General features: G+C 50.0%; 1 protein-coding gene across 2 annotated transcripts in view; it reads left to right on the forward strand.

Moving 5' to 3' along the window:
* The window catches only part of LOC128687748 (LIM/homeobox protein Lhx9), a 573,843-nt gene extending 561,015 nt beyond the window's left edge, over positions 1-12,828 (forward strand). For both annotated transcript variants that reach the window (XM_053775324.2, XM_053775328.2), the window contains exon 7: positions 11,579-12,828. In XM_053775324.2, the coding sequence (XP_053631299.1) occupies positions 11,579-11,794 (216 nt within the window). In that variant the 3' untranslated portion in view covers positions 11,795-12,828. The remainder of the gene's footprint in view (positions 1-11,578) is intronic.
* Positions 12,829-13,529: the final 701 nt, after the last annotated feature.

Consider the following 13,529-nt stretch of genomic DNA (forward strand, 5'->3'; position numbering starts at 1 on the left):
TCTTATAAAGTTATGTATGGACCCTGCCTCCACTACATCACTCTCAAGACTATTCCACTTCCTGGCAACTACGACTGAAAAAATACTTCCTAACATCCATGTGACTCATCTGAGTCTTCAGCTTCCAATTGCGACCTCTTTTTGCTATGTCCTATCACACACACAGACACACACACACATACACACACGTGTGTGTGTCTGTGTGTCTGTGTTAGTTACCATTTTGTCCTAGGCACATGTCGATTAGACACTAGGCCTGTTGTATATGAGCACGTGTGTGTGTGTTGGTGTGTGTTGGTGTGTGTACTCACCTAGTTGAGGTTGCGGGGGTCGAGTCCGAGCTCCTGGCCCCGCCTCTTCACTGATCGCTACTAGGTCACTCTCCCTGAGCCGTGAGCTTTATCATACCTCTGCTTAAAGCTATGTATGGATCCTGCCTGTGTGTGTGATGGGATGGTGTGTGTGTGTGTTGGTGTGTGTGTGTTGGTGTGTGTGTGTTGGTGTGTGTGTGTGTGTGTGTGTGTTGCTGTGTGTGTTGGTGTGTGTGTGTGTTGGTGTGTGTGTGTGTTGGTGTGTGTGTGTGTGTGTGTGTGGTGTGTGTGTGTGTGTGTGTGTGTGTTGCTGTGTGGTGTGTGTTGGTGTGTGTTGGTGTGTTGCTGTGTGTTGGTGTGTGTGTGTTGGTGTGTGTGTTGGTGTGTGTGTGTGTGTGTGTGTGTTTTGGTGTGTGTGTGTGTGTGTGTTGGTGTGTGTGTGTGTGTATGTGTGTGTGTATGTGTGTGTATGTGTGTGTGTGTGTGTGTGTGTGTGTGTGTGTGTGTGTGTGTGTGTGTGTGTGTGTGTGTTAACCTATATGTACGCACGTGTATGTGGTTGCAGGGGTCGAGTCTGCACTCCTAGCCCCACCGTCTCCATGGATGCTACTAGATTCACTCTCTCCTGTCTTCAAAAGCCTTATTGAACCTCTTAAAGCTATATGTCGATCCTGCTTCTTCCACTCCACTGTATAGGTCATTCCACTTCCTTACTGCTCTAAGACTGAAGAAATACTTCATAACATACCTGTGACTTATCTGTTTTCAGCTTCCAGTTGTGCCCTCGTATTCCTGTTTCCCATCTCTCGAACAATCTGCCTCCGTCCACCCTGTTAATTCCTCTCAGTATTTGTATGTCTTTCACATCACCCTTTAGTCCTTTTTCCTCTGTTATCAAATTTAGTTCAGTTAGTCTATGAGCTGAGATATCTCAGATTGTCTCCTTTCCGTCATGTCATTCACGTCCTAGTATTGATTGCTGTGGAACCTCACTTGTCCCATGTACCAATTTTGATACCTCTTCTCCGATAATAATACGTTGTTTCATTCTTGCTAAGTATTCTGATCCAGTGTAGTGCCTTTCCTGTTATTCTTTCCTCCTCTTCTACATTTATTTCACAGATTCTTGTGTGACGCTGTGTTAAAGCTTCTTTACATTCCAAAAATATGTTATTTACCCATCCCTCTCTCTTCTGCTTCACTTCTGTTACGTTGTCGTAGAACTCTGACTTTATGAGACAGGCTTTACCATCTTTAAAGTCGAGCTGCTTGTTTTTTGCGAACCCAGTCTTTTCCAGGTGTTCCACTATTCTTCTGATAATCTTCTGTAAAGCCTTGCATACTGTGCATGTTGGGGATATTACTTTGTAGTTTAATGCTACCTGTGTCTCCTTTCTTAAATAATGGGACTACATTTGCTGTCTTCCACACTTATGGCAGTTGCCCTGAATCGGCTGGCTTGTTGCAGATTGTTGCTAGTGGTTCACATAGTACTTCCACTCCGTCTCTAAGAGCATTCAGGGAGATATTATCCAGTATCACTGCCTTCGAGGCATCTAGCTCGTGTATGTGTGTGTGTGTGTGTGTGTGTGTGTGTGTGTGTGTGTGTGTTTGGGTTTTCTTATTTTTGTGCCCACTGTGTAATATAACTCATCTCTGTTCATCTACTCAAGATGCTATTGTCTATAATACCGTATTCAAAATGTAAATGAGTCCCACACTCTGAGCGCTTTTCTTATACAATGTTCTGTTTTGTGGCGTTCAGGCTGTCAGTAGAGGGAAGGTTAATGCTGATATATAGTTACTGTTCTTGTTGGGAAGTGGAGGTGGACCTTGAGCTGGGAATGCTGAGGTCCATGGGAGATATCTGGATGCTGTGTGCTCCCCCCCCCACCCCCACCCCTACCTTCCCCAATCCCCCGTTTCTTTTGTTCTGCAAGTTTTTGAAAACTTCCTTAGGTGTTCCCTTTCCGCTCTGTCCTGAACCAGGTGCAGACGCTGGCAGCTTGTGGTGCCCCTCAAGTATGTTCTCAGCTTCAAGACCTTGTCTTGAGCACCGTTTGACCACAATCTTACTTTGATTGGGCCAAGTTTGAGTCGACAGCCTTGTCTCTCAGACAAGTACAGACAGGCACGCAAGCTCAATGGCAGGCACACACACGCGCGCGCACACGCGCACACACACACACACACACACACACACACACACACACACACACACACGCACACACACACACACACACACACACAAACTTGTATACACGTTTACACACACGTGTACACACGTTTACACACCCGTGTACACAGTTTACATACACGTGTACACAGTATACATACACGTGTACACAGTATACATACACGTGTACACAGTATACACACGTGTACACACACACACACACACACACACACACACACACATACACACACACACACACACACACACACGGTAGTCTTTTACTGATAAGTGAATGACACAAGACAAATGACTGGCCAAGCGGACACAAAGTTCTTTATCCTCTCTTAGAAACTTGAAGACGTTAAGATTTATCCTCGAGTGTTTTCTTTATCTTAATCTCAATATAAATACAAAACTAAACAGGGAGAAGAAGAATGTGTAGTAAGAAGGCGTACAAACACAGCTCAGAGTGGCACATGTGGCCCCAACAGTTTTTGTGAGCAACTGAAGTCGTAACTGTCCTCTGCCGTCAGCGTATCCGTTCCTCACGTGTTTGTCTGCTGCAATATATTGGTGTAGTTGTATTTGTTTCCTCTGTATTCCTCATAACTGCGTGAGGATAACTATTTTACCTCTGTACATCAACGTAACTATAGTCATTTGAATATCGTGAAAGAATGGGTAGGGGTTGGGGGGAGACAATGTGCTTTAATAAGCAAGAAATACAATAGATAATAACCACAGGAATAACACTGAGGGAACAGAGTCTTCCTCTCTAAACACGGAATAACGATATTGCTTCCTCCCTGTCTTAAGGGATGCGCCCTTATTTACAACCAGTGAGTCGGAAGGCTCGCACTGGTGGTCCTGAGGCGAATGTGGCAGTGACCCATACAGCCAGGTGGCACAGAGGCGAAACTTCCCCCCACTGCCCCTCTAACGGGTAGAGGCTCGCTGACGTATTGTTGTTTTGGAGAGGACGCCTCGTGGCATGAAAACAACTCATTTATTTTGACGTGGAAGAGAGCGCAGGAGTGGCCACTTGGACTGAAGGACGGACAACTTACCCCTCTCCCCTTCCCCCCCTCACCCTTCTCCGCCCCCCGCCCCCTCTCCACCGTCCCCTCTCCCTCAGGAAGGAATTCTCGCTCCAGTGATTCAGGAATTGTTGGTCTGTAGTGTAACTTGTATAGAGGTCGTGTTAGGTGTGTACTGGTCCCCTGGGTTGTTGTGTTGCATGTGTACTGGTCCCCTGGGTGGTTGTGTTGCATGTGTACTGGTCCCCTGGGTGGTTGTGTTGCATGTGTACTGGTCCCCTGGGTGGTTGTGTTGCATGTGTACTGGTCCCCTGGGTGGTTGTGTTGCATGTGTACTGGTCCCCTGGGTGGTTGTTGTGTTGCACGTGTACTGGTCCCCTGGGTGGTTGTGTTGCATGTGTACTGGTCCCCTGGGTGGTTGTTGTGCTGCACGTGTACTGGTCCCCTGGGTGGTTGTGTTGCATGTGTACTGGTCCCCTGGGTGGTTGTTGTGTTGCATGTGTACTGGTCCCCTGGGTGGTTGTGTTGCATGTGTACTGGTCCCCTGGGTGGTTGTGTTGCATGTGTACTGGTCCCCTGGGTGGTTGTTGTGTTGCATGTGTACTGGTCCCCTGGGTAGTTATGTTGCACGTGTACTGGTCCCCTGGTGTGGTCCCCTGGGTGGTTGTTGTTGCGTGTGTACTGGTCCCCTGGGTGGTTGTTGTGTTGCATGTGTACTGGTCCCCTGGGTGGTTGTGTTGCATGTGTACTGGTCCCCTGGGTGGTTGTGTTGCATGCGTACTGGTCCCCTGGGTGGTTGTGTTGCATGTGTACTGGTCCCCTGGGTGGTTGTGTTGCATGTGTACTGGTCCCCTGGGTTGTTGTTGCCTGTGTACTGGTCCCCTGGGTGGTTGTGTTGCATGTGTACTGGTGGTTGTGTTGCATGTGTACTGGTCCCCTGGGTGGGTTGTGTTGCATGTGTACTGGTCCCCTGGTTGCATGGGTGGGGTTGTTGTGTTGCGTGTGTACTGGTCCCCTGGGTGGTTGTGTTGCATGTGTACTGGTCCCCTGGGTGGTTGTGTTGCATGTATACTGGTCCTATGGGTGGTTGCGTTGCATGTATACTGGTCCCCTGGGTGGTTGTGTTGCATGTGTACTGGTCCCCTGGGTGGTTGTGTTGCATGTGTACTGGTCCCCTGGGTGGTTGTGTTGCATGTGTACTGGTCCCCTGGGTGGTTGTGTTGCATGTGTACTGGTCCCCTGGGTGGTTGTGTTGCATGTGTACTGGTCCCCTGGGTGGTTGTGTTGCATGTGTACTGGTCCCCTGGGTGGTTGTGTTGCGTGTGCACTGGTCCCCTGGGGGTGGTTGTTGTGTTGCATGTTTACTGGTCCCCTGGGTGGTTGTTGTGTTGCATGTGTACTGGTCCCCTGGGTGGTTGTTGTGTTGCATGTGTACTGGTCCCCTGGGTGGTTGTTGTGTTGCATGTGTACTGGTCCCCTGGGTGGTTGTGTTGCATGTGTACTGGTCCCCTGGGTGGTTGTGTTGCATGTGTACTGGTCCCCTGGGTGGTTGTGTTGCGTGTGTACTGGTCCCCTGGGTGGTTGTGGTGCACGTGTACTGGTCCCATGGGTGTTGTGTTGTGTTGCATGTGTACTGGTCCCCTGGGTGGTACTGGTCCCCTGGGTGGTTGTTGTGTTGCGTGTGTACTGGTTCCCTGGGTGATTGTGTTGCGTGTGTACTGGTCCCCTGGGTGGTTGTGTTGCATGTGTACTGGTCCCGTGGGTGGTTGTGTTGCATGTGTACTGGTCCCCTGGGTGGTTGTTGTGTTGCGTGTGCACTGGTCCATTGGGGGTGGTTGTTGTGCTGCATGTTTACTGGTCCCCTGGGTGGTTGTTGTGTTGCATGTGTACTGGTCCCCTGGGTTGTTGTGTTGCATGTGTACTGGTCCCCTGGGTGGTTGTGTTGCATGTGTACTGGTCCCCTGGGTGGTTGTGTTGCGTGTGTACTGGTCCCCGGGGTGGTTGGTTGCATGTGTACTGTGTTGTGGGGGTGGTTGTTGTGCTGCATGTTTACTGGTCCCCTGGGTGGTTGTTGTGTTGCATGTGTACTGGTCCCCTGGGTGGTTGTTGTGTTGCATGTGTACTGGTCCCCTGGGTGGTTGTTGTGTTGCATGTGTACTGGTCCCCTGGGTGGTTGTGTTGCATGTGTACTGGTCCCCTGGGTGGTTGTGTTGCATGTGTACTGGTCCCCTGGGTGGTTGTGTTGCGTGTGTACTGGTCCCCTGGGTGGTTGTGTTGCGTGTGTGCTGGTCCCCTGGGTGGTTGTGTTGCGTGTGAACTGGTCCCCTGGGTGGTTGTGTTGCGTGTGTGCGTGTGTACTGGTCCCCTGGGTGGTTGTGTTGCGTGTGTACTGGTCCCCTGGGTACTGGTCCCCTGGGTGGTTGTTGGTTGTGTTGCGTGTGTACTGGTCCCCTGGGTGGTGTGTTGTGTTGCGTGTGTAATGGTCCCCTGGGTGTTGTGTTGCGTGTGTACTGGTCCCCTGGGTGATTGTTGTGTTGCGTGTGTACTGGTCTCCTGGGTGGTTGTGTTGCGTGTGTACTGGTCCCCTGGGTGGTTGTGTTGCGTGTGTACTGGTCCCCTGGGTGGCTGTTGTGTTGCGTGTGTACTGGTCCCCTGGGTGGTTGTGTTGCGTGTGTACTGGTCCCCTGGGTGGTTGTGTTGCGTGTGTACTGGTCCCCTGGGTGGTTGTGTTGCGTGTGTACTGGTCCCCTGGGTGGTTGTTGTGTTGCGTGTGTACTGGTCCCCTGGGTGGTTGTTGTGTTGCGTGTGTACTGGTCCCCTGGGTGGTTGTGTTGCGTGTGTACTGGTCCCCTGGGTGGTTGTGTTGCGTGTGTACTGGTCCCCTGGGTGGTTGTTGTGTTGCGTGTGTACTGGTCCCCTGGGTGGTTGTGTTGCGTGTGTACTGGTCCCCTGGGTGGTTGTGTTGCGTGTGTACTGGTCCCCTGGGTGGTTGTGTTGCGTGTGTACTGGTCCCCTGGGTGGTTGTGTTGCGTGTGTACTGGTCCCCTGGGTGGTTGTGTTGCGTGTGTACTGGTCCCCTGGGTGATTGTGTTGCGTGTGTACTGGTCCCCTGGGTGGTTGTATTGCGTGTGTACTGGTCCCCTGGGTGGTTGTGTTGCGTGTGTACTGGTCCCCTGGGTGGTGGTGGTGCGTGTGTTGACTGGTCCCTGGGTGGTTGTGTTGCGTGTGTACTGGTCCCCTGGTGGTTGTGTTGCGTGTGTACTGGTCCCCCGTTGCTGTACTGGTCCCCTGGGTGGTTGTGTTGCGTGTGTACTGGTCCCCTGGGTGGTTGTTGTGTGAACTGGTCCCCTGGGTGGTTGTGTTACGTGTGTACTGGTCCCCTGGGTGGTTGTTGTGTTGCGTGTGTACTGGTCCCCTGGGTGGTGGTTGTGTTGCGTGTGTACTGGTCCCCTGGGTGGTTGTGTTGCGTGTGAACTGGTCCCCTGGGTGGTTGTGTTGCGTGTGAACTGGTCCCCTGGGTGGTTGTTGTGTTGCGTGTGTACTGGTCCCCTGGGTTGTTGTTGTGTTGCGTTTGTACTGGTCCCCTGGGTGGTTGTGTTGCGTGTGTACTGGTCCCCTGGGTGGTTGTTGTGTTGCGTGTGAACTGGTCTTTGTTTATTGATTCATTATAAACCAATATTTATTATAATAATTATTTTTTCAAATTAAGGAAAGTATGGTGGAAATGAATTATATAAAATACGGAGACAACGGAAAAATAAACACATAAGCAGTATAATGTGATCCTTTACTGACAACGAAATCCACACAATGGATTTTATCAAGCCACAAACAGATCTGCCTGGGTGAAAGGTACGTGAGTATTTACAGCATGGAGCCAGGTGGAGAATGCTGGGTGGGTTAGATCTGATAAGGACCTGCACAGGACCTGCTGGTGCCTATGTAGTTATGTGGGATAATGATGGAGTTTCTTGGCAAGGTGTTCAGCTATGTTATAGAAGCCGTTGTTCTGGTGAAGTTGTTGGATATACAGATAAGTGATGATTCCAGGATTCTTCGGTATTGAGTGTTGTCTTCTCTGGTGATAAATCTTGGGTTTCTGTAGTTGATTAAATGGTCGTGTGAATTTCGGTGTTGAACACAGGCATTCCTTAAATCGTCCGATCTGCCTGCATAGTGGCGTTCTGAAATACATTTTTGTAGGTCTATGGATGTTTCGCCCATGTACAATTTACTGCAGTCATTACAAGGGATTATGTATGCCCCTGCAGAGGTTTGAAGCTTGTCCTCTCTATTACTGGTAATGTCCTTGATGGTGGATGTGGAGGTAGGTACTTTGAATGTAGTATTGGAAAAAAATGCTGAAAACGTGTTTGGCAATGTAGTTGATGGGGAGGGCTATATATTTCCTCTTGGCAGTGTCTTCTCTGGGTGTGTTAAAGATATTATATGCCCGTCGTCTGCAGTCTAGAAGTGACGAGGATAATGAAGTTTAGAAAATACTTGTTAAATAAGAGAGCATTCTTCCTCAAGGAACTCACTGCTGCAGATCTGCAGTGCCTATAATTGCAGAACGTTTAATTTTGGTGTCGTGGCGAGAGAAGTGGAGATCATCATCTTGGTGGGTTTTCGATAGACTTTAAAACGAAGTTCATGGTCAGCTTTTCAGAGAAGAACACCAAGGAAAGGAAGAGTGTTGCCGACTTCTTCAAGTATAAACTGAATTGAGGACTTGACCTGGTTGAGCTTTTTGGAGAGCTTGAACGTTGAAGCGTCTGGGAGTTATGATGAGAATATTGTCAATATAACGGTGCCAGGTGACAGAAGAGGGAATAATAGTGGAAAATCGCTCGGCTTCCAGATGTTCCATGTATAGCTTCGCCAGTACGACACTAAGTGGCGCAGAGTTCGGGAATCGTCACATATCTGTATATCCAACAACTTCAACCAAAACAACGGCTTCTATAACATAGCTGAACCCCTTGCCAAGAACCTTCTTCATCGTTATCTCACATAACTACATACGCACTCGCTAGTCCTGTGCAGGTCCTTATCAGGTCCAACCTACCCAGCATTCTCCGCCTGACTCCAACCTATAAATACTCGCGAACCTTTCACCCAGGTAGATCTGTTTGTGACTTGATAAAGTCCACTGTGTGAGCGAAACGTTGTCATTAAAGGATCACATTATACTGCTTGTGTTTATTTTTCCAAATGCTTTCTATCCAAGGTTGATGGACTGATTACATCATTTTTATTTCATTACTACTGCTCCCTTTGTATTTGACTGAAGAAGTCTACTGTGTAAGCGAAACGTGTCATTAAAAAAAAAATACCCAGTTGTTGCACATATGTCTTAATCTTCAAGACTGGAGTCATTTACACCGATAACTTGTACCATTGCTCAATCGCTAGCGCACTCAGCTCACACACTGAGGTCCGGGGGTTGATCCCCGGTACGGGTGGAAGCATTAGGATGTGTTTCCTTAAGATACCTGCTGACCATGTTCATCTATCAGTGAAATAGGTAAATGATGTTATTGGACTGGTGTGGGTCGCATCCTGAGGACAAAATTGACCTAATTTGCCCGAAATGCTCTGCATGCAGAGAGCGTTCTATATAGCAGCATGTGATTTATGTTACCTAAACTTGTATACATTGCTCTTCCTGCACGACTGACAGCACTGGTCGTGGCTTGCTCTTCCTGCACGACTGACAGCACTGGTCGTGGCTTGCTCTTCCTGCACGACTGACAGCACTGGTCGTGGCTTTCTCGTCCTGCACGACTGACAGCACTGGTCGTGGCTTGCTCTTCCTGCACGACTGACAGCACTGGTCGTGGCTTGCTCTTCCTGCACGACTGACAGCACTGGTCGTGGCTTGCTCTTCCTGCACGACTGACAGCACTGGTCGTGGCTTGCTCTTCCTGCACGACTAACAGCACTGGTCGTGGCTTGCTCTTCCTGCACGACTAACAGCACTGGCCGTGGCTTGCTCTTCCTGCACGACTAACAGCACTGGTCGTGGCTTGCTCTTCCTGCACGACTAACAGCACTGGTCGTGGCTTGCTCTTCCTGCACGACTAACAGCACTGGTCGTGGCTTGCTCTTCCTGCACGACTGACAGCACTGGTCGTGGCTTACTCTTCCTGCACGACTGACAGCACTGGTCGTGGCTTGCTCTTCCTGCACGACTGACAGCACTGGTCGTGGCTTGCTCTTCCTGCACGACTGACAGCACTGGTCGTGGCTTGCTCTTCCTGCACGACTGACAGCACTGGTCGTGGCTTGCTCTTCCTGCACGACTGACAGCACTGGTCGTGGCTTGCTCTTCCTGCACGACTGACAGCACTGGTCGTGGCTTACTCTTCCTGCACGACTGACAGCACTGGTCGTGGCTTGCTCTTCCTGCACGACTGACAGCACTGGTCGTGGCTTGCTCTTCCTACACGACTGACAGCACTGGTCGTGGCTTGCTCTTCCTGCACGACTGACAGCACTGGTCGTGGCTTGCTCTTCCTGCACGACTGACAGCACTGGTCGTGGCTTACTCTTCCTGCACGACTGACAGCACTGGTCGTGGCTTACTCTTCCTGCACGACTGACAGCACTGGTCGTGGCTTGCTCTTCCTGCACGACTAACAGCACTGGTCGTGGCTTGCTCTTCCTGCACGACTAACAGCACTGGTCGTGGCTTGCTCTTCCTGCACGACTGACAGCACTGGTCGTGGCTTGCTCTTCCTGCACGACTGACAGCACTGGTCGTGGCTTGCTCTTCCTGCACGACTAACAGCACTGGTCGTGGCTTGCTCTTCCTGCACGACTGACAGCACTGGTCGTGGCTTGCTCTTCCTTCACGACTCAGAGCACTGGTCGTGGCTTGCTCTTCCTGCACGACTGACAGCACTGGTCATGGCTTGCTCTTCCTGCACGACTGACAGCACTGGTCGTGGCTTGCTCTTCCTTCACGACTGACAGCACTGGTCGTGGCTTGCTCTTCCTGCACGACTGACAGCACTGGTCGTGGCTTGCTCTTCCTGCACGACTGACAGCACTGGTCGTGGCTTGCTCTTCCTGCACGACTGACAGCACTGGTCGTGGCTTGCTCTTCCTGCACGACTGACAGCACTGGTCGTGGCTTGCTCTTCCTGCACGACTGACAGCACTGGTCGTGGCTTGCTCTTCCTGCACGACTGAGAGCACTGGTCGTGGCTTGCTCTTCCTGCACGACTGACAGCACTGGTCATGGCTTGCTCTTCCTGCACGACTGACAGCACTGGTCGTGGCTTGCTCTTCCTGCACGACTGAGAGCACTGGTCGTGGCTTGCTCTTCCTGCACGACTGAGAGCACTGGTCGTGGCTTGCTCTTCCTGCACGACTGACAGCACTGGTCGTGGCTTGCTCTTCCTGCACGACTGACAGCACTGGTCGTGGCTTGCTCTTCCTGCACGACTGACAGCACTGGCCGTGGCTTGCTCTTCCTGCACGACTGACAGCACTGGTCGTGGCTTGCTCTTCCTGCACGACTGACAGCAACTAGTAGATGAAAAACAAGACTCCATATGCATTCACTTTTGGACGTGTACGTATATTTGAAACGTTTCGGTCCTGGGAGCTTGGTCGGTCCTCATGTACAAAAGCTTAGATCACATAAGCTTATTTAGTCGTGAAGTTCCTGACAATAACAAACTGTACCATCTGTTTTCTTGCGCAACAGTCCCCAAAAAAAAATCCATATTGGAATCAAGATTTTATTTTTTTAATGTGTGAAAAAAATTCATATGAAGATTTAATAAAAAAAAATCAGCTGTTTTCTTAGATATTTTTTTTTTTTAAATTTAGTTGCATTTCTCTCTTCTTGAAAATGGTTATTATATCATGGTACTAGAGGAGCACTGCAGTAGGCCTACAGGCGCACGCTAGACAGGTTCTATAATCACTCAACCATTCCCATATATATTACGCACTTGCAAGATTTGCTACAGTGGTCGCTTTAGCTACACTAGTTCATAGTTTCTTCTACTCACACACATTAATATTTTGTTATTTTTCAGGTGTGGTTTCAAAATGCTCGGGCGAAATGGCGGCGACAAATGGTTTCCAAAGACCCGAAAGCTCTGTCTGGGGGCGGCGGTGAAGGCGGGCTGAGCGAGGGTCAGCAGGGCGAGGGGTCAGCGGGAGACTACCCAGACACGCCCACCGTCCCGCCCTCAGCCATGAGCCCTGAGGAAGGCAACAGCTCACAGATCTCCTACCAACAGATGTTCTGACACCTGTCCTTCTCGGAGAGCGACGCCCACCTGCAACACCCGCCCCCACACATGCTGCTCCCTCCCACTCTTCTCTCCCTCCAGCAGTCTCTCTCCCCACGCCCACACGCCCCAGGGGAGCACGCCTCCTCTTCCACCTCTCCGGGACACCTCTCACACGCCATGATGGCCGCTAGCTCTTTCTTTAGCGAGGGACACCAGCACTCAGGCATGAAGAAACATTCTTCGTCTTCTTTCTCCGTTGTGAGTGAAGAGGACGATACATACAGTGTGGGCAACCAGTCCTCCAGTCAAGACATGTTCTTTGACGGCAGCTCTTCGTCCCCTCTGCCTGGTGCCCCCTCCTCCATCCCAGGCCCTGACGCCCTCAAGGAGGAGAGCGACCAAGTGGAAGAGGACGAGTTTGAAGAGGTGGAAGAAGGAGGAGAAGAGGGAGAGGGTGAAGACATAGCCAGGAGGCACACATACCAAGAGCTCTTCTAGTTTTGCTACCCCGCACTGTCTCCAGACATTCTCAGTGATAGAACTTACAGACGTGTTGGGGTCCGGCTTAGAACTGTGGAGAAAAACAAAGGTTAAGTGTTCTGGGGCACTTATTATTGTGATTAATGGAGTTCAAAGATTTTAATGAACGCATTGTGAATTCCCACACTGCATTGAATTATTCTAGTGATGTGACACTCAGAATGCGTACGTGATGTAACGCTTGGAGTGTGTGTATGTAACGTGCAGAAAGTGCGTACAGACATTCAGGTTCTGGACACGAACTTGCGTCATGCATTTACATAGTTCTTTATATTGCCAGTCTATTTATTGCTATACCTCGCGAGGGTAGCACCTTACCTGTGAAGTTCTCAAGCCTGTTGGACCGCCTCTGGCCCAACGGGGATTCCACAGTCTCCATTCTTTGTAGTATTTAATACGACTAGCGTCAACATGCTTCGTCACACTAAACTCACTCACTCTCTCTCTCTATCTTAAGTTCTTCAAAGAAGGCTTCCCCTAAACCAGAACTCTAATTTACATACTGCAGTCAGGGGCCGTGCGGACGTGCTGCGCAGTAGCTCCTGATTGAGTTGGCATTTGCGCAGTGTTGACGTGTACTTGGCTCTGTGAAGACCTGTTTGCGCGCTCTCTAGAATTGAAGCAAGATGCCCTCCATCGAGCAACTTTACCAACAGCTTAAGGAAGAATTGAGGTTGGCGAATTTGGAAATTCGGCGATTGACCGAGGAGAACAAGAAGATTCGTAGTAGTCCTCCTGTTTTGAGTCCTCAGGTCAAGAAGGGAAACTGGTCAGTGGCTGGACAGCAGGGAAAGAAGTTGACGATCAAGAAGACGAATGGAAAGGTAGAAACGATGAAGAAGAAAGAGACTGCCGTGGAAACTGTTGTGGAAACATCCAATACATTCTCAGTGCTACCCGACGAATGTGAGTTGACTACTGGGAACGACACGACGAAAGACATTAAGGAAGGTAAGAATATTGTTGTTGTTGGGGATAGCCAAGTTAGGTATATGGATAGGGCGTTCTGCTTGAAGGACAGGAGTAGGAGACAGAGAGTTTGCTTTCCTGGGGCTGGGATGGAGGATATTGTTAGCCGTCTGGATGACATCATGAGAGGTAATGGGAGCAATCCTATTATCTGTCTCAGTGCTGGAGGCAACGATGTTGGCAGACGTAGGAGGGAGGACCTGATTAGCAGGTATAGGTCAGCAATAGAAATAATTAGAAG

The sequence above is a fragment of the Cherax quadricarinatus genome, chromosome 1 (genome assembly GCF_038502225.1).
Source record: "Cherax quadricarinatus isolate ZL_2023a chromosome 1, ASM3850222v1, whole genome shotgun sequence".
NCBI lineage: Eukaryota > Metazoa > Arthropoda > Malacostraca > Decapoda > Parastacidae > Cherax > Cherax quadricarinatus.